General features: G+C 41.6%; 1 protein-coding gene across 1 annotated transcript in view; it reads right to left on the reverse strand.

Annotated features, from left to right (window-relative positions):
• Window positions 1-18068, reverse strand: part of SWAP70 (SWAP switching B-cell complex 70kDa subunit) — a 36127-nt gene extending 18059 nt beyond the window's left edge. Inside the window, exons 1-3 of the mRNA XM_010563918.1 lie at window positions 18003-18068; window positions 13826-13966; window positions 7390-7563 (exon numbers count right to left, since the gene is read on the reverse strand). Of these exons, the coding sequence (XP_010562220.1) occupies window positions 7390-7563; window positions 13826-13966; window positions 18003-18068 (381 nt within the window). The remainder of the gene's footprint in view (window positions 1-7389; window positions 7564-13825; window positions 13967-18002) is intronic.
• Between the last annotated feature and the right edge of the window lie 4172 nt (window positions 18069-22240).

The following is a 22240-nucleotide window of genomic DNA, read 5'->3' on the forward strand; positions in this document are numbered from 1 at the left end:
AACGGAGGCCTCTGCAAAAGTGGCATTCAACCTGTAGACAGGTGCAGCTAACACAGGGTACAAGGTTTATGGCAGTCAGCAAAGACGACTTTCAGCTCTGTGCTGTGCCCGTCCGCCATCTGAGGCGCGCAGCCCCCAGGGAGGGCACACCTGCACAGCCGCCTCGCCCCCTCCACGCAGGCGCTGCGGCGCCCGGGCTCCGCCGTGCGACGTTCACCGCTGCTCATATTCAGACTATTCACCAGAACAAGTCACAAAACTGTGGTTCCACACACAGCGCTGAATCACTGAAGTTAATACACTCACATGACAGCAAGGAAATTTTAGCATGCCCTCCCAAGCAGCCAACATATAACTTTTACTAGATTTCTGTAAAATTCAGTAACCAATTCCTTTAAAAATCTTTAAAATATGCTTTGCTGATTTTCACTCTCCAAAATCCTTAAGTTAAAAAACTAATCCAAGGCTTTTGAGCATCAACTACCATAAATCCTCAGCATTCAGTTAAAGGCAGGAAGCAGCTTACTTCCTACTCCAGACAAGTTTTACAGAAAAAAACAACCCAAGAAAGCCCTTCACAGCATGCAAGAACAGTAGCACTGTAAGCTTGTTTCAGAACAAACCCCCTAAAACCTGGATTTGATGAGCTGAAATGAACTCTGGCATCAATGCAGGAGTAACTTTTTTCCCTGTGTTCAAAATATATTCTGCCACTCAGCTCCATCCCTCCGAGCAGCATCAGTTCTGAACTACAATCCTGTACTTTGGCTGAAAGGAAAGCTAGAATAACTGAGGCTTAATTAGGTAGATAATATACCTGTCAAAATGATAGACAGTAATTAAAAAAAAAAAAATCATTAAAACTTAACGAACTCTAACTTTAAAATGTATTGTTCCAAGTTTTCACAACCTATTACACTGCTTGAGGCATGCAGCTCTCAAATTCCTTTGGTTAATTATCTCAGAGTACTAGGACTCACTTGCAGACAAAGGGACACACACAAAAAAATCATACCTGAATAGATTTTTTCACTTTCTTTGCTCAAGCTATATGTTTTGTTCATATGTCAAGCTAATGGTCTGGAAAAGAAGCAATGCAAAACTCTTGGCTAGTAATTAATGCACTAAAAATAAGTCAACATATCCTTTCCTTTAATGTCATTTGTACACATTTTATCTTATTTTATTAGAACAGATTTAAACATTTAGGTCTGCTAACCCCCATCTACAAGTCACTAACATGACCAAAAAAATCCTATAATCCTATTAAGGTACATAAAATATCTCATTATTTTAAAATACATTAACTCTTCTTAACCAAAAAAGGATCTGTGCATATTACAATTTAATTTCTAAAATAAAAAAAATTCAAGCTTTATCTTGCATTCAGAGAAGTGCATGGCTAACCAAACTCCCCAGAAAAATTTTATCTAACATTTCTGCTCAATTACAACACTGAAAGTTGTGATGGGGTATAAATGTGGAACAGTGAGAGGTAAATACAAAGAAATAAGTTGGATCAGTGTGGAAGCAAATAAGAGACCATTCATTATGTGCTCAAATGAGGAACCTCTGAGACCAAACGACATTTCCCCTCCTCCACAAAGAGACATGTCAACTCAGCAAATAACTGACAAATTAAGTCTACTGGCTTAAACATAACCTCCTCTTGTGGCTAAAAAGTAGAGTGTTGAAAAGCAAATGGGAGCAATGTTTGCTGCTATTCTGACTGGACCTTACTTTCAGATATGGATGTAAAAACACGGCAGGGTTGCTAACGTTACACATACACCAGTATGGACCAACTGGCTCCACAGTATGAAAAACAGCTTCCATCTCAAATCAACAGAAACTTTTCAGTCAGAATTTTACCAAGAGAAAGCAAAAAAAATATAAAGAACAGAGGCCCTTTAACATGAGCTATGCAGCCTGTTTGGTATCTCCTTTCAGAGGGCACTTTCTTTTCCCATGTTTCAATACCTATTTGTTTTTCTTTTCCAGGTATTCCTGGCACTGTCCTCCATGGGGAATGAAGTATCATAGATGTTTCACATTTTTCTGATATACAAGTGGGTGTCTCAGAAGATGAAAAATGAAAAATAATGTTAAGGAGGCCTTCATGCCCAGCAGAGCACAGCAGACAAGGCTATTCTAGTTCATACTATTCAAATAAGGTCTGTGGTATTAACAGAGCAGATGTAAAAAAGTCTATTCACATTGTACAAAATTCTGTGGAAGCACAGGTTACTAGGCAAGAGACATAAAAGCAATCATATCCCCTTCCACAGTCATCATCAACTCCTTTTTTGCATCCCAGCAGAACACCACTTACTTTGAAGTCAAATATTTGTTTCTTCCCTTCCACCAATAGAACTGTGTTCATTTTTAAATTGCATTAGCATTTAGTAGTATAATAAAGGTCAACTCAAAACACAGTGTAATGTATAAACATGTAAATCCCAAGGACAACCTGCTGCATAAGCTGAAAACTGTCTTATTTTTTGCAGCAATCAAGGAAAAGAGTAGCAAAATGGGAAGAACTGATGCAAGTCATGACTAAAAATCTTTCTAACCATCATCATCAACTTGTAGAGATCATGGGTCAATTAAAAACCCGCACAAGCAGCTTTCATCCTAGTTGTATCAGTTTTGATTTTATTTCTGAATGGCCAAGGTTCAACTCCCAGTATTTCATTCACTGTAGCAGTTTCTGATACTAGAATGCAGAACAAGTAAGCAAACATAGTAACAAAAAAAACCTTTTTCTGCAAGAAATGCCACCACAAGAATCACCACTGGACAGCTTCAGACTCTCACCTCCTCAGTCTAAAACAAATCACCTCATTTTCAAATGCACAGAAAGCCACACAAGGTTTGAACCCTCTTTGTCCTAACTAGGAGAATTAGAAATGCCACATGTTGATACAGTTGAAGTCTAGAGGACAAGCAAAAAATAACTGTACAAATCATCTTTCTTCAAGAAGCCAGGCTTAAAAAGCAAAGACAGCAAATACATTTGACTTACTTAAAACAAGTCAACGTGAACACTAGATTACAACACACAGAGTACAGAGCTTGCAGCATACGTATCTGTGAGTTTCACCATTAAGGATGGCCCAGAAACACAGCTAACCACATACCACAGCTTTCAGGCGATAAAGCATTCCCAAGGCTGCAGTCACATGTCCAGAAATAAGAAAGGGGAAGTGTTTGGAAACTTTTTTATAAAACAGAAAACATCTGGTTAAACAATACCAAGGCACACAAGTGAGTCTGTAACAACTAAGAAGTCAGTTGTAAGGAAAGCTCATGACAGACTAGAAATAGTTCTCCTCTTATGGCTACAGTTCTCTCCACCTTTCTTCCCTTTATTTTATCCTTCTCATGGAAGGGGTAATGCCTGTGAGAGCTGAAGGAAAGACACACTTGGATGTCTGCATCTCATATGATCTAGTAGAACAGACCAGCTGCGGGGAGGGGAAGGAGCTCCCACCCGGCCCCCCGCTTTCCGGGCGCATTAGCAGTATAGCTCCTTGGTAAAGCTCTGCCCCTGCACCGGGGGCAATTCGGCTGTTAGCCGAGAATTGTATTAATTCTGAAAGCTGGCCATCAGGACTAATTTTAACTAGAGCAGACCAAATACAGCATTTTCCTCCAGTCCATCTGTATCTTTTTGAAATACCACATTTACCCAGTTCACAGAATAGCATACCAAGGCTTCTCACTTGAAAGGGGAGGGAGCCTTCAGATTTGATACCATTCTGCATTTTCCTGGGATATGAGCACCTTTGCAAAATAGACATTCACGGATCTCTGCTCCTTTCCAACTCTCCTAACTGCTCTCAGCTGCCCACCAGTAGCCAGCAGAAGCAACACTGGAGCCCAAGGCCGTTACCAGCTGAGTCCCAGTGCCCAGCACAGCCGCCAGCTCCCGTCTCTCTGGGACTTCTCCCCATAACAGAAGGATCCTCTCAAGCTTGAAGTCACATCCCAAAAGCGCACACCCCAACCAAAGCCCTTCCCCACGCTGGACTTTACTAACCTTATTTCCCTCAAGTGCAGGGCTGCCATCTCTCTTTCCACAGCAGGTGAGGAGCGCGGGCCAGACTCTGCCTCTGGCTTTCTGTCCGGCCTCTGCTAAACAAGCAACTTCTGGCCCTTTTGTCACCCCTCTACTGCTTTCAAATTCCCTCTTTGTAACTGCTTTCCTCACTTTGCTCTTTCTAAAGCTTTCCTCAGCCTGCATCTCTGAAACCTTTCCAGAGCAGCCTGTTTTCCCTTCTCTGGTTGAGCTGCAGCTGTTCCCAATTTGCTGCCTGTTCAACACCTGGGCAGGGAATCAAGACTTAACATTTTGCAGATGGGGGTAACAGCCCCACCACTATTAGCTGTCTAATATGAAAGACCTAGCACAGCAGCACTAGTCCAAAAGTACACAATACGGGCAAGAAGGAAGGACAGCAGCCTCAGTCTTTAGTCAGTGCAGCGCAAAGGTGAAACTGCACGCAAGCAGGAGAATTTTCCAGATATGAAATTGTTCAAATGAGTGCAGAAACCACTTACCTCATTAAAAAAAAAAAAAAAAAAAAAAAATCAGACCCCCAAGCAGGTCTCAAAGAGCAGCTCCTCCAAGGAGGAGGAAAAGGCATCCTCATGGCCACATGAAGTTGTATCAACACATACACTGGAAACCTAAGACATTCTCTCTATTTAATCTTCCCATCCACAAGATGGGATGCAAAAAATCTTCAAGGGATCACCCTTCCAACCTGAAAGTAAGAGGCAAGTTTCCTAGTTACTTATAAAGGGGAAACAAAATCTCTGAAACCCAAAAGCCTATGAGGTGGAAGGGAGGGAGGAGGGGAAACAGCTGGATCCCACACAAAGGACTCCAAGCCAGAAACTGCAGTAAATTCTGTGTCGCAATATTCTCAGCCAGCAATAAGAGCAACAGACAGGGAGGGAAGGAAAGCTTGCTCCCTGGCTGGGAAGCTATAGTCACGTGAGAGATTTACATTGCTCTCACCAAAACATAAACATCACAGAACAGTGATGCTTCCATCGCCCTCTCCTCTGTTCTTCACTTTGCAAAAATCCCCTCACTTTATACATGATGTGCAAGCCATTTTGTAATTAAATGAAAGGATGCAATATAAAGTGGTGAAGACTAAATATATAACCATGCTTTATTATGAACTCAAGAGGCCTGAAAAGTAAATGGAAAGAAAAATATCTTTGCTAGGTACCAGTATCATTTTTCAATAATACTGAAAAGCGTTATTTTCAGGTAGAAATTCTCAGCACTAAGACAGCAACTATGAGTTTGTACAAAAAAATACTTTGCAAATCTGGAGTTTAGATTTAACTTTAAAAAAGCCAGACACAAAAACTTAAAAGGCAGGTATGGAAGGTCACACAGAGAAGAAGTAAAACTGACTGAAATTGTAACTTTGCACCTTTACTTTTGGAATTTTGTGTAAAAGGGTAAATGAACAAATGTGGAATTTTCCAGAAGCACAGAGAACCCGAGGAGGATGAATGCAAACCAGAAAGGAGGGCGTTACACAGACAGCATTCCTCCACCGGCTGATTACATTACCTGTGTGGTCTAAGGCAAAAGGTCAGAGTGAATACAGGCATTGTATATGATAAGAACAGAGCAGCCTTTCTTTGTCAGGCTCTATATGCTTTCTTTAAACAGTATTGCACAATTTAAATGTTGCCATAATCAAGGAGATGAAGACACAGACCCACCCTAAGAACTTTAAAAATAATCCAAGTAGAAGAGCAACACAGGTTAACCCTGGACATTAAGGATGGGAAGGAAAGCGAACAGCAGCAGCTATGAAGTACGGAAAACTTCTTTTGGGCTCAGAGCCAACTCTGCAGCTCGTCTGCCAACAAATGGACACGTTGCCATTACCCAGCATCAGCTACAGAAGGCAGCATGAATCTGGGGGCTTGGTTGGTGGAGGGGGAGCAAGTGAGCAATGCTGATGTCCCAGAGCTGGCAGGTCTGAAGCTTTTAACCATGCCAACAAATAAGGAGATGTGAAATACCTACCTTCAGGTAAGCCAGGCTGTGCAGTGGGGAACACAATGACAAACCAGAGATGTGGATTTGTGTCCCAGTTTTGACATTTATTAGTGGCTCTGACATTCTACCAAAGCCAAATCTGGCACCGTTAAGAAAGGAGCTATCTTAGGTCCTCCTCCTTATAACTAGGATCCCTGTCTCCCAGAACTGACAGAAAAAACGGGAAAGCAAGCAAGAATACCGTCTCATTTCCCATGGGAATAGAGCATGCCAGGTAGGGCCCTGTCATCACCAGTCTGGCAAAATCAGAAACATTGTACAGATTGAAAGTCTCCTGCTCAATGGCGAGAGAGAAAGCAAAACCAAGCAGTTTATTTTGATAGGGGAGTTATCTGTACTTTATGGTTTGGCACAACAGCTTGGAGTCCAACAGTTATGTGACAGTGGCATGTAAATCAGACTGTTCTGATCCCTCACTGTTAACAATTTGCAAGTATTTATTAACCAGTGTTCCAGCACTGAACTGCAAACCACTGGGATTTCTGTATATAGTTTTGCAAGAGATTATTTATGCCTACAGTTCTGATCTTTCTGCTTCTTCCCTCGCCCCTCCCCAAGGGGAGAATAGCAGAGATACCAAAATCTTGCTTTAGGGTTAAAATACCTATTTGAGCGTTGCCCATACTTGTTCGTGAACTTCAAGTATAGAGATCTCTCTGGTATTATTCCTTCAACCATTTCAAGCAAGAGTGTTCAGGTGGTGGCTGCTTTTGATCAGACACAGACATCATCAGAAAAGTTCATACTTCTCCTTTTCATCAGGAGGGTGACATGAGACTGAAGACTCATGTTGCAAGTCACGGTAACACAGAGCAGAGGGAAGAATTTTTTTTCAGAATCACACTGATGTACTACTGTGCAAAATTTTAATTCCATAAGCAAGTGCAGTGATTAAAGATCACATACATGCACTACTCATGAGTGAAGTGAGAACCTCAACAGCTCCAAATGCTGGTACTGGAGCTAGTCTCCCCAGCACCAGTCAGTCCTCACAAAAAGCAAAATAGGCTGTTTACTGGGGTGCAAGCAGCAGGTCCCATTTAATCCAGGCTGTTTAAATGACAGACACGCACAGCCATCAATATCTAAAGTATCCTGTGGGAATCCCCGCATATGCACCCTGGAAGACAAAGAAAAGCACCCAAGGCCTTACATTATTAAAGGAGGGGAATAAAATTTTTATACTAAATAATTATTTTATCTTAAATCTCTAGAGAGTAGCAAACATTAACATAGTTCAACTGGGACATTAAGCAAACTGGTGTTAAACAGCTTAAGTTTTTGTTTCTTACCTCCTCAGGTACAATGATTAAAGGGTATTTGTCCTCTGATAAGAAGTTAAAAATAACCCACACTTTAAATGCATCTTCATCACTGATCAGCAAAGGACTTCTAGAGAGGTTCTTTTTAGCACAGAGAGTCCAGCACATCCTATTGAATTCAACTTTGTCAAAGTTTCCTTGAACCTAAAGTGAAGAAATTGAACAAAAAAAATTAATATGCACAAATGGCACAGAATAACAGACAGACAAAGTTTAACAGGCTAAGTCACACAAAAAGCACAGAGAAAATTCTAGTTTGCAAGAAATGCCAAGGCCCCAAAAGAACACCATAGCAACCTAGACTGATTTCCTGCATGGGGTCAACTAAGGAATTTCTTCCGGCAAAATCTACATCCAACCTCCAATTTCTGGTGAAGTTAATAACACCCTGACTTCATGTGAGGAGGCTACACTGCATTCTGTGTTTCCCCTAGCACATTAGCTTCAGCTTCCAAACCATCTTCATAACTGTCTCAGTTCCAGCTGCCTGCCCTTCTGTTGCACTGCGTTACTGAGATTTTATATAGCAAATTTGGAAGCCAATATAGCCAAAACTACACGTGGATATGCTAAAAGCGATATTGGAACAACAGCTGGGAAATACCTTTAATATGTTTTTCTCCTTCATGTTACTCAAATGTAACTCTTGTAGGATATTCATAAACATGTAATCATTTTTTTCTCGAACGCTAATCCACTTAAAACCTTTCCTTTTTCTCAGATTTGCAAATCTTCACCTTACTGATAAAAAAATTCCTCTTGTTTTCATTATCCTTTATCATACCTAGCAACTGTACATACCCATCTGTGAATTATTTACATATGCAAAAGCTTTCATTTCCTCTATTTTCTTTTTAAACCCTCATTTATGTTAGAGATTAAATCTATTTATCTCCCTACAGCTTAGCAATGCTATTTCTTTGCCAACATGTAACTGATAAAGGCATGTTCTGCACCGCAATGGAAGTCCAGAGAGATTTCAGAAGGCAAGCCTAAGAAACAGGTTCTTGTACCTCTGGCGGTAACACCACCAGTAATGTTCAGCGACGTTTTCTTAATGACAGGCCAAACCATGCATCTTCAAGGACACCACTGCAAACTGTATGATTTCCTATCCAGTCTGGTAAGTGGTCAAATACAGTGGAGGGTGAGCCACAGTGGCTAAGTCAAAGATAGACTAAGGAAGCGAACTGGTGTGGGGGGAGGAAAAAAAAAAAAAAAAAAAAAAAAGCAGCACTTTACAGTACAGTTTCCAGGACTAAAAGTGAGACTATGAAAGAAAGCCATAGAGTTTGCATGCTTGCAGAGCGGGCCACCAATGTAAGTGATGATGCAAGGCTACAGCTGTCCTTTGAAGCAGATGGAAGCTGTAGGAGCTATCGCTGCTATAGCCACAAGCTCAGCATCCTGGTTGTTCGCACAAGAAACATGGGTCTTAAATGAAACACCAGCTAAGCGAACGAACACCCTTTGGAAGAAGGGCTAGAAGCCAGGTTTCCTTCTTCCTTCAACGTGCCAGCGCCTCATCCCTTGGCTACTTTTGCCTGTGTTTTTTCCTGTCTGTCCTCCCTGCCCAGCGAAGCTTGACTTCTTGTGTAAAACAGCTTCACCCACCCAGATGATGAGCAATTCCACCTTGGAAATGTCCTAACGGTTACTCCCCAGGAAGATGCCACCAGGGTAGGAAATCTCCTTTCCTATAGCCACCGCCTGGCAAGCGCTCTAAGCACAACAAACAAGGTGGGTTGCTCTACGAGCAGCTCGTGTTTTAAAGCACAGCAGCAATCAACGACCACAGGGAGACGGGTGGAGGAAGGCACGGGCCCTGCCCGGGGTAAAGGAAAATTTTCATGGCTTCTGCTCACGTAGCAAAGTTGGACTGCGTGCGCCTCAGAAACTTGTGTCAAAACCCAAGTCACCTACAGCATGTTACTGCCACCAGGGTTAGGCAGCAGCCAAGCAGGAGGTTTCAGGGCCATTTTGCCGCAGGGGACTAGGTTGTGCTGTGCCAGCAGTCCCACTTTAGACGTAAAAGTCCTTTTTCCAGAATCCAGACTTGATTCTGAAATGGACTTCATGGGGCCCACATGTCATCCAGAGCAGAGACACTGTTTAGGAATTATTCAGGAACAATAATCAGATGAGCACACAGGCTCCAGCTTTCCAAAATAACTCTGATTCACATCTTTGGGGGTTTTTTTTCCTAAATTATCAGGCTGGCTGTTAAATAAAGGATATAATCACAAAATTGCTTTTCTGGGGATATTGGGAGTTGGGGATGGAACTAAATAGTTCTCTTTAATGAAGAACAAAAATTTCCCTCAGCAATTTCATGTAGCAATGCCAACTATTCCTGATACCTATGTTCTACAAGTACATCTGCATGGTGTGGGAGGGGAAGGAAGGTGAAAATCCCGCTAAATCCAAATTGCTTTAGAGCTAACTCCATGCTACAAAAGTCTTGGTTGTGCTACTTCGGCTTCCTTGCCTGGCAACACTCCACTGTAGGTTGCTACCTAATAATGAATAATCTCTCTGGATTTATGACAGATCATTTCTAAGCATAGTTTCAAAAATTAAAAATATTTGAATAGTTTCTAAAGTTATAGTTGAACTTACTTGCAAAAGTACTTCTAACTTAGTTTAACTGTAAAAGTAGAAATTTTTCAAACAGGAGGAACAGATGGTAAAAAAACTCAGTCATAAACCCATATACACATTGCTTTTTCATGACATGAACAAAACACATATTTATAAAATAGATTGGGTCAGGCTACCCTGGTATTTAAATCTAAAGAGAATTCCCCCAAACTTCTTTAATTACAGTGAGACTCTACTATGAATCCTAAACTGAAATCATCTTGAAGTGAAACTAAAACAAGAAATTTATGACACTCTGCTGAGAAACCAGTATTTTAGTTCTACTTGGCCAGAATACTCATCCTGCTTGCAACCTGTGTGAATATCACACAATTCCATTGCTTAATTAATTAATAAATCCTTGTACAAGAGATTTTTCCTGTGCACTACTACATGCTTTTAACTGTACTTCATAATTTATACAAATTATTTGAAGTCACGATTTCATTTGGAAACTTCTACACTACTCCATACTATTAACTCTACAGCAACTATTACTTTTATTTGTGAATCTGTCCAAATGATGAAACATGCAAATGAACTGACCCCTCCAACCTTAAAACCGCTTAAACTCATAGAGGTAAAAACATGTTCTATGAAAGACACCTACCTTCCCTTTCTAAGAAGTTTCACAAAATAATCAAAAGAAAAATGCAGCAAACCCCATAGAATTTTCTAGATCTTTTATTTCTACTAATATGCAAAATATAATTTAACATCACCACTATCTTACCAAATAACTCTAAAAAAAAAAAGGAAATACAGAAATTATTTGTTTGAAGTACCAGTGAACAGATCAGTTCCAAAAATATAACAAGCATCGGTAGTGTAACTAACATTCACTAAGTTGTCTGGAAGATGAGATAACCTATGGTTTAAGAACAACGTCCTTCTTTGTCTCCCCCCATTATGACTCTTCTCTGCTATAAATAAGGCATGTTGTAAAATACCGCCATCACCATCATTGAAAAGCAAATATTTTCAATTGGTATTAAAAGACATACATTGTAAATAATGGAACATGCTAAAATATGGTTATGAAACCAAGTAAAACAAATTACGAAGACATTATATTGGCAAGTGACAGCTCCCTCCCGAAAGGGACACTTACAGAACAAGAATAAATTTTGTTTCAGATGCAAGAAAATCCTAGATACATCTATCTGCTAAGTAACATGCAGCACAATACCAGAAATCATCAACTAGGCAATACTAATTATTCAAACTGTTTATTCAAATTCCCTATTTGGATAAAGGAAATTAGTTGCAACCAATTTGCCTCATTAAACTACCAGCTTGTGCCTTTCTTGATGATTCCTTGGTTCTATATAAAGAGGCTTTACTGCAGGGTACCACAGGGTAAGCCAGCACTAAAAAGTATAAACAGCTGCAACTGCATTTAAGAATACAACAGAAGTTATTTCAAAAGGTTACAAAGTCCTCTCAATAAAATTATAAGTCACAGTTACACATCTGTTTTAAAAGAAATCTAAGGATTCATTCTTTAAATATTTTACTGATGTTTTAAAGCAAAGTATCTTGAGATCAAAAAAACCTATCTTGAGCAGGTTGCTCTTGCTCAAATCAATTAATTCACCAGAAGATGTATGGCTGGAAACTGAGAGATCTTCCTCTGTATTTTGGGGTGTAAAGCACCAGTCCTTCTTTAGGAACTTTACTTACTAGCATAAATTAATAGCATTTGTTCTACAATCACCCCATCTAAAAGAACAGATTACGCCTTGGAAGAATGAAAAAAAGAAGGGGCTTCTTGTTTGCTTTTTTTGCTTGTTTGTTTTAAACAAAGGAGACGCGCTATGAACCAGTGACTTCATCCCACTGCATGTTGTCTTTTGGCACTGATGTAAAGTCAACTCTAAAAGATGAGATGTCACAACCAAGATTTTTCCAGTCCACAAAGATAACCTTGTGTCTAAAAAATTTCACTAATTTTTAATAGTACATATCCAAACCATTTACAAGCATTTAGTCAGGATTAAATAATTTAATCCTGTTCCTTAACAATTTCATCTTTTAAGACGAACTAATGGTATGGGTGTATCAGGCAATTATTGCAAGCCAGATCAGTGTATGAATAAAACAAAACAAGAAACTACAGGCAGTCATGCTCTTTCCTTTCAAGAGAAAGCAAGGCAAGCTTCTTTGTTTTTACCATGGGGCAACAAGGTGCCCCAAAGTACCTAAACACTGTAAATTCACACCAACTTGGCTTACATAGCCAGGTCTTTCATTTTCAAAGTGTAATTTAAATGCAATTGCTCCTCATTTCTGTAACTATTCTTCCTATAAACACCCTTTAACAATAAAGCACGTTTATATTTGAAAAAGCCTTCGAACTCTTTTTTTTCCCCCACTTAATGGCTTGCTACTGCCTACAAATAGTATTAACAAAACCTGCTGTGGTTCAGACTCTACTACTGTAATCCTCTGGTCAAAATAAAGTAAGGCCTTTTCTTTTTCCCCAGAATTTGTATACAAACTGCTTTGTCTCCGCTGAATCTTAAAGGAGCTCAGACAGCCAACACGAAGCAGAAATGAGATCACAAACTTCTTAGGGACAAAGCAAGATTCTTCAGCATCAAACAACCAAGACATTAAGCAGGTACCTTTATGCATATTAACAGCCAACAAATCCCACACATAAAACAGGACACTATTGCTGAGTATGAGAGCAACACAGACTAGAGAAGCAGAGGAGCTGCTAAGTCTTAGCTAGATATAAGAAGCTTCTACTGCTTCCAAGCTGCCAGACTGCATTATATATATATATAACATTTTCCACCAGTATTAAATGTAGATTAAAGCAGCAGCAAAAAATCAGCAAATCAGGCTAAGGAGTTTGCATAATCTGCAATTGCTGCATTGGACTTTTTAGCAGCATGTCAGTTCAGGACTTCTTAACTTTATAAAAGGAAGCAAGCATCTGTGTATCTCTGCAGCCACAACATCAAAGTTTGAGGGTTTCTGGGGCCAGCCCCCAAGCATATGAGAAATCAGTGGTATTGAAGCTCATATGTTTGCACGATCACATGGGCTAGTTATTACTGTCTAGAGCAGTATCTCAACAGAAGTTGTCAGAAAAAAAGCAGGAAGATAGTTTTTGTTTTTACTTTGAAGCCCAGTGACTACCTATCTTAGAACAAGAGGAAAGGAGAGTAGGGGAAACCCTGCTGGCTTTCCAGAGCTTCCCCCCAAAACAAGGCACAACAGAAGACTGAAGAGTGCTCAGACACGAAAGGAAAGAACTTGCAAGACGAAACTTAACAACATTCCCTAATGTCACTCACAGTAACTATTTGAAGGGATCCATTTATTAAAATACCTTGTGAATAGACAGTAAAGATATTTTTGCCCTTCTTGTTTGCAAAGGAGTCTATGACAATATTCTGTTATAGCCATAGTATAAAGTGGGACAACCTGTAGCTCCAAGACACTTTCAAATAAATTCAAGCTGAGGTGCTTTACTAATACGAACATGGTTCTACATTAACACAGCTTAGACAATTACCAGATGTAACAGGAAATAGAAACCAAGGAGAGAAAAAAGAAGTAGAGAACAGTACACCCTTCCATTTTAAGATGTGGGCTCTCCAGAGCACCCGCCCCATCACGACCCCACACAGGCACACTCACAGCCAGAGCGTCTTCACACCAGCATGCTTCCTGCAAGCAGAAGTCTACTGTAAAGACACTCTAATACAAAGCCAATAAAGGGAAAAACAGAACACAAGAATTCAAAACTTACCTTTTCCAAGATAAATTTGTTTAGATAAGGCATGTAACCCTGATTGGAAACTGGTCCTTCATCATCGTCCCTAAAGTGCTCCTCCAAGGCCACTGGATCGTGGGGAACATTTAACACTGTGCACAAGTTGTGAGAAAGGACCTAAGGACATAAGAGAAATCAGTGACATTGCTGTGGGCCTTAACCACGCTGTATTCCCTCCGCAGCAGACCCGTGATTCGCAAAACTACGTGCAAAGTGACACTTTCATGTCAGCACAAGTTCTGCCCCGCGGATTTTTGTCAAAAAACAAAACGTAAATAAAAAAGTTGACTCTGAGGATTCAATGACTTCAGACAGTTGCACGTTTACAGAAGCAATGCGATCACGGATAGGTCTGTTCCTACAGAAGGGCAAACACAGCTACAGAAGCTACCCTTTGTACACATATACTTATGCATTTGAAAACCAGGAGGGGCATGCAGAAACACAGATTGAAATTAGATAGCTATGGAAAACAACCACAAACACCTAGCCTTCGAAATTAGAAATATTTACTATCTAGTGAAAACGAGTAACAAAGAAAACAACTCAATATGTACCCTTAGTTTACAAAGAAATGACCACTCAAATTAAAGCATTAACTATGGATTTCTTCCATCTGCTTGCTTTTGGGTTGCTTCTCAGCATTCACCTCATGTTTCATTTGGCAAAGAAAAAGCAATGTTACAGAAAGGGGAAGGGTTTAGGTGTGCTTCTCAAATTTTTATTTTAAAAAGGTATTTGCATGCATTATGTCAAGAGCTTAACACCCACCAGCACTCATGTCTGTTCTTGAGAAATGACCTTCAAGAAGAGGCTACATGCTTCATCAGTTTTAAGGAAGTACTGAATTATCAAAAACTAACTGGTAGCCAATGCATCTCAACTTCTTCAACTTAGGCTGTTTTGCAAGCACAAACTAATGCCTCAGAGCCTAGCAGCGACCCCTGTGCCACCAGCACTTTCCTAAGAAAGGTGAAGCACCCTCCCTTTTGTTGTTCACGCTGTCTCGAGTCAGGTCAGTCCCGTAACACGCTGCCCACTGGGTCTTAAACACGCTGTCACTCGGGAGCCCTCTCCCCTTGCCATGATGCAGAGTTAAGCCTCTGAAGACCATGTACCGGCTACAGGAACTGGGTTAAGGACTTAACTTCACATGCCAGGAATGGTCTGCGTTGACAAAATGTAACTAAGAACCAAAGGCAAAAAATACAGGTAAAACAAAATTAGGCAGAAGTAAAACAGACTGCATCTTTTGAAAAGGCATGCTGCTTGTGGTATTTTTTTTTTAAATCAACAACTAGATGGCACAGACTGCAGCTGAATTTTGGTGTATGTTTTACTTTTTCACTGTGCAGCATAAAATTAAAAAAAAATCAGACCCATATGATGCAAAGAGAAAGCAGTAAAAAAATGTGCAGAAAATTTATAAGCGGGTCTATTTAGGTGAGTAGACATGAAGCGGTCAAGATGGGGTAGCTGGAAAACAAGAAGTGAAAGTCTGAAGTCGTCAAAGCCTAGGAAATCAAACCCATGCCACACACTTAAAATGTCTGGGCTTCCCCCACTCAAAAAAATAATGTACATTTGCTGTTCTTATGTATGATAAGGAGATATGCAGAGTCTAAGAGATAGTTCGCATAAAATCCTACAAAGCCCAAGATGCAAGTTCAGTTCAGAGGAGAATTCCTCTCTACGTACCTCTGAAGTTACACTTTCTTTTAGAAAAGCACACATTTCCATGAGAAATACATATTTTCATTGCCATATGCTAACATTTGGGCCCCTCACTACGGGAAAGACATTGAGGTGCTGGAGTGTGTCCAGAGAAGGGCAACCAAGTTGGTGAGGGGCCTGGAGCACAAGTCTGATGAGGAGCAGCTGAGGGAACTGGGGCTGTTCAGCCTGGAGAAAAGGAGGCTGAGGGGAGACCTTATCGCTCTCTGTAACTGCCTGAAGGGGGGTTGTAGTGAGGTGGGTGTTGTTCTCTTCTATCAGGTAACTAGTGATAGGACGAGAGGAAATGGCCTCACGTTGCGGCAGGGGAGGTTTAGATTGGATATTAGGAAAAAATTCTTGACCAAAAGGGTTGTCCGGTATTGGAACAGGCTGCTCAGGGAAGTGGTGGAGTCACCATCCCTGGAGGTATTCAAAAAGCACATAGACAAGGCACTTCAGGACATGGTTTAGTGGGCATAGTTGATGGTTGGACTCGATGATCTTGAAGGTCTTTTCCAACCTAAATGATTCTATGATTAAGCCACTGGAACTAACCAGGTGCAGAAGCTTAAAAACAGTAGCATTAACCATATCACAACAAAAGCTGTATTTCCCAAAGTAACAAAATAGTATTTAGAAGTTACCACATTTCACACTACCCTCCATCAACAGTGTATCTCCCTTCAATCTATCCTTATTTTTAACCACCACATCGAATCAAGTATTTGAGTCCATGTGATTTACATATGGGGAGGGGAAACATACTATCATGCGTGTTTCCCCTTCTATTTAAGGCTTATGTTGTTATTTATAGAAGACTGCGGGATTCTTGAAGATGAGCTCAGTTTTCCAACCAGACTGTAGTTGCTAATACTATAACTAAAAAAAAATACTCAGCTAATAAAAATATTCTAAAAGCATAACTGATTTAAGCTTATTACCAAAAGAACTTAAAAGTCTCAACAAAAGACCTTCTCATCATGTCCTTTCTACATGCTTCTCTTCTCCCTTTTTTGGCCTTCTTGCTGTGCTTGGGTTGTCAGAAACCTAGGTGGTTTTCCACATCAAGCAACTAATTACCAGGAAAGAATTCCACTTTCAATCATTTTGTAAGATCTGCCTTATCTGCGATCTCTCCTGTGCCCAGTGCTCTCTTTTCGTAACTCAGGAAATTCCTCAGCACCTGCCAAAGCCTGCCATTCTCTAACACGGCCAAGTGCCAGCTGAATTCTTCAGTTGCAGGGTAAGCCTGAAAAATTCTGCACCGAGGTCTCGTTTTGTTTTGTTCTCTCAAAACACATTATCTGGACCATGATATACTCTATTTTAATGATCAATTAAAAAAAACAAAACTAGCAGAGTACTAGGTTAATTGGAGTATGAAAAATCGCTTTGCCTTGCAGAAGCTCTGTCAACCATGAGGAAGTTTTGCACCAGTAAGGATTATTCCCCCTGTGCCCACAGGGTTGCTAAGCAGCTTTTTCTTTCACCACTTAATATGCTCTGGATGCCATGTTTAACAATCTACCTTCACGCCAGAGCCAACTCCTACCTCAGCCCAGAGACTGATCTCTGTGCTGCAGCAAAGGGGTACAGCAGTGGTCCCCAAACTGTAGTCCGGGAGACAGTACAAGCGGTCTGCAAAGGGTCCACAAAACCAGTGCACTCTTGGCACAATTCTTCCATTTTCAATGAAAAGTTTTTTAAGAAAGATGCCTAGTGCTGCCCAAGGAATACTGAAGGTGTTCTGCTCTAAATATAAATAACCATATGAAACAAGGAAGCTGAACACCAAAGGTCATTACAGACTTTGGATTTACTTTATTTATGGCCAGTCTCATGCTGCTTTACCTGGAGTGCAGATCTCCAGCCCAGCTCTACTGCACCACAGCTGCTCCCCTCTGAGCTCCCATTTTCCAAAACACTGATCTTCCAAAACTTTAAGCACATGTTGAATTGTTACCATCTGAGTAGCTCCATTTAACCTAGTCCATAAAAGTGATCTGCGTTTCTAAAGGGAAAAGGAAGATCTGCTAGACTACTTACTGCTCAGCAACAAAAATTTGGCCCAGATGATAGTAGGAGCATTAACAGGGCAGACTAATCCTACAGCGGCTATTGTCAATTTCTTCAGTACTTTTTTCTTTTTCTTTTCCATCTTTCAGGAGGGTCTTCTCCCTCCCCCCTCTCTTCTTAAGATTTTAAAATGTTGGCATTGCAGATCCCGACAGCTCCATTCAGTGGCTTCATGTGAATTCATTCCAAGACATTCTTGGCTCATCTCTCCCTGACATCCATGTCAGCAGCTAGCCAGCCAAAATAAGGCTACTCACAAGTACATTCCCTTTTCCTTTTTTGACCAGTGTGGAAACCAGCACCGTATATGCCCCTTGTCACAGGCACAAAGTCTTTTCAACAAGGGTACGTCTAAGCATACAGTTTCTTGCATCACAGCATCTCTGAAGTACAGCTTCCTTATCCACTCCAGTAGCGAACGCTCCATTCGGAGTCTCATTATTTAGCATTGGGATTAGTGCAGCAACCTCTTTCCCAGTCACACGAGCGTATTCAAGCCCGGCTGAGGTTCCTGACGCAAGCGCCCTTCACCCACAACACCTCTCCATTCCCTCATTTGCTCCCTTCCCCCTTGGGCACTCACAGACCCCTTGTCACCATTTTCAACAACCTCACCCTTCCGCCTGCCTTCATTATCAGCACATCCCTCCGGCCCCCAGTCACATACTGGTGCCAGCCTGCATCTGTCCAGTTGCCAAGGGAACTGCCTTTCTGCCCTGCGGCTCCCAGCCCTTAGGAAGAGCTCCCAGTAAACATCCTCCATCTACTGCACCTTTCTTCTACATCTTCCTCGAAACCAGGTGACAAAACCTCAAAGACGAAGGTTAAACAGGCTGCTGATGCACTGGCAGCTGCTCCTCTCAAGCACAGCATCATGGCCCCGTCGTTTCCTAATGCCCCCCCTTTTAGTCTACAAGCTGCCTCGATTTGCCAGCTCTTCTGGAAGAGGGGCATCCCTCCCCTCGCACCTTAAAGACACGATTCCTCACGGCTACCCTAATACAAATGCTTCTGAGCTCCGTTAATAACGTCAGAGTACAACTCTCTCATAGTGAGTCATAATGACTAATTTCCTACCATCCTTCAATGTTGTACAAAGTCAATTGTCCGTCTGGGGTCCTGCCCACTCGTCACAGGCTCTCAACCTTTCCAGTGCCTTGCTACATTGTTTGAGGTCTTCCTCTCCATTCCGACCATCCCTCTTGCCCCTGATTACACCATTCTTCCTCTTCCCACCAGCTACTGACTTCCCATTTAGTAAAAAGGCAAAATAAAGATAAAAGGTATAATAATCCTGTAACATCCTAGATACAATTTAAGACCAGTTTAAATTTTCTAAGCCTGACTAGTAACTTTGGTCACCCACGTATTATGGGCCTGAACAAGACCGTATTTTCAAAGGTACTCAACATCCATGTCCTGCAGATATCACGCCAGGAACCCAAGACTTTGAAAATCCACCCCAGAGGTAGCACCCAAAACAAAACAAGAACCACCAAATAACCCCGTTGCCTAAGCAGAGACAAATCACAAAGCAGTGTAAGGAAGCACTTCCAGAGAGTGTAAAAACTAATTGGTATATATTCTTTCCAAGATCCAATCATATGCACACACTACAAGGAGTACTGTTGGCTGCTAAGTGTAACTATGTTTAAAACCAGAGTGTTGCAAGATCTGGATGAAAAGCAGATTGAATGTTGGCACATTACAGAAACTTTAAAAATAAGTCAATTTTAAAATTGCAGATTACAAGAAAAATTAAATTGGATTTAAATATAGGAAAACAAGTATTTGCACATATCTTGTGCTCGAACCACAACAGCAGCTATAACTGCATACACAAAACTTACACTGTAGCCTTGCTGTATCAGTGTTTGAACGTGCTGAAACACACTAACAAAATAACAGTAGTGTCTATACTTGAAGGCCTAATTTAAGAACAGAATACACAAATGATTCTGCTGTTGTAGAAAAAAAGGGTAAGATCTGCAGGCAGCATAACAGTAGAACTTCTGAAGATTACTGATTAGACAAAAAAAAAAAATCAGTGCATACTGGAAGAAGGTAACATTCAAAATTACAGAGAGCGCTGATTTGACTGTCACTTGTCTCAGCAGCTCAGACTACATACAAAAGACACAAATGAATAAAAGACATCTCATGAAATCCTTACTATTTCAAGCAAGTCCTATTTTTTCCTCCAAGTGTTTACGGTTTCTCCAGACTACAAAACAGATGCAACTCACTCACCTCCATCCGTTTGCTCTAGATGTATTAAAAACAATGTGCGATGCAAACCCTCCACAGTAGGGCTTTAGCACCCTAACACACATTAATTTTTCTCTTGGTATTTAATGAAAATGATTTATTTTTATGGAAGGCTCAAAGATCATTTCTAGGTAGAGAAACTAGAAATTGCTCTCTAACAACCAACATGTTACACTTAAGACCTTCTCCGCAACATGATGGCAATACCTTATACTGGATTATACAATTCAAAGATCCATTGTCATTAAGTTTTCCTATTGAGAAGGGAAGAGTTCAGCAAGTCACAGCACTGCATGTTGTTCTCAGAAAACAAATAGATCTTTACTAATTTTTTTTTTATTAACAGGACTTTCACTAAATTATTAAAGATATTTTTCTAATGCCACAGCTCTCTACTAACCCATTTATCAGCAAGCTTCATCTCTCCGTCTAATAGAGGTGCTGTATCTTCCTCATGGTAATGTGGATGAGAAATACTTTATTGTGAAATACCTTTTTAGTACAACATAGCCCTAAATCAATCAGACAGGAACTTGTTTTGCTGTCCTACCTACCCCTTCTGGTGCATCAATGTGAGTCTACTGCCGTAACATACACCTTTCCTCCCTAGTAGGACTATCAGTTTGACAGCACAGTCACCATTTGCCACAAAAAGCCTACAGAAGAACACTCTCTACCCTTTCTTGTGTTTCCTGAAAACTAATTCTCAGTGGCCACAGGAGAAGGCAGCAACCTCATTTCAGACTTGGTTCTGCATTCGCAAATCCCACAGTTGACACTTCCCTCAGGAGTCTTTGTATCACAGACAAAACTGCACAGATCCACAAAGACCCTCTTTTTTTTTTTCATCCCTTCTCTCTCACAGATAGACAGCATGAAACATCAAAACTGTTTAGGAAGATGTTTGATAGGTAACAAGGGGACAAGTTTTTTATTCCTTTTCTATTCCTTTTTTATTTCCTTTTTATTTTTTTACCTTGCTCCATCAGAGCAAGCTGTACAAGCCTACAAGCACCCCGGCTGCTTCTTTAGCCATTTATTCACCCCAGCACCTGTGTGAGCACGACAGCTTCTTCGCCGCCCTGCACACCGACACGTGCTGCAGACACACCTCCCGGGTGACTGCACTGAGCACACAAATTGTGGCAGTGCACACAAGGTGTGGTAGCGTGACAGGAAAACAGGATTCCTTTAAAAAGCAGGACAACAAAAAAAAGCCTCTCTGCAACCTACTTCAGTTAGTCCTGCAACACAAATACTCACTTCCATGACACCACCTGTAGAAGACCTGGGACCTGCACACGTTTTCAGCTTGAGGTCACAGTCAGGTCTAGCCTCTTGCCCAACTCCACAGTCACTTCTGGCTGAAGTTAGGCTGTATCTCACAGCCTGATCGCTCCGAGGAAAGAAAAGGAGAAGAGGAACAGGCTGCTTGCAGTACGTTGCATGTTGTGGACACTTATTACATAATGCTGAAAACAAAGTCCATTAGCTACTGACCACACTTGGAAATACCACCCGCAGCACGGCCACTCTCGCTTGCGAAGTTAATCCCACAAAGGGCACCAACTTCAGCTAATTGTTGCAGCTGACAGAACTCCAGCACTCGGTACAAGGACCCACAGCCTCAAATGTCAACAGGTGTTGCGTTCTTATTCAAAATATTTATTTAGCCAGATTCCCGCTATTATTCCCAGGCCAAGACGGTCCCATAAAGCGGGGCCAAGATGGGATCGGATTCGGCAAGCTGCCTGAGAGCTCTTTTAAGAGCACAAACGTTACTTCAGCATATAAGCTAAGGAAAGAATGGCACAGTCGGAGCCCCTTGACTAATTCTCCTGTTTATACGCAAATAAGAGAGCACTGTGGAACCCCGCTCTCCCCTTGGCAAGCTACGAATTTCACTTGGATGCAGCCAACCCCTACGGACGGAACCTCGTGGCTACCCCACCAAAGATTCTGGCCAGAAAGGGTACCGGGGACACGCAGCTGAAAGCGGACCAGAAGCACAACAAGGGTTTGTGTGACACCTCGGGGAGCACAAAGCGCTTGCCCGGGCGGAATGAAAGCGAGCCTCCTCGAGGATGAGGAAGGGCCCAGGCGGCCTCCGGCGGGACGGAGGCATCCAGGAGCCACGGCGACTGACGCTGCCGTGCGACGGACGACAGCCTCGGCGGGGAAAACGTCATTCGCGGCCCCCACGCGAGCTTCGAAACCGGGCGGCCGCGTCCCCCCGTCCAGCCCCGAGCGTGACCGCCTCGGACAGAGCCCCGGGGCCGGCACCCCCAGGCCCGCTGCGGAGGCGGTCGGCGGGGTCGGCCCAGGCCCGCG

Source organism: Haliaeetus leucocephalus, unplaced genomic scaffold (assembly GCF_000737465.1).
Source record: "Haliaeetus leucocephalus isolate CR32 unplaced genomic scaffold, Haliaeetus_leucocephalus-4.0 Scaffold173, whole genome shotgun sequence".
Taxonomy (NCBI): Eukaryota; Metazoa; Chordata; class Aves; order Accipitriformes; family Accipitridae; genus Haliaeetus; species Haliaeetus leucocephalus.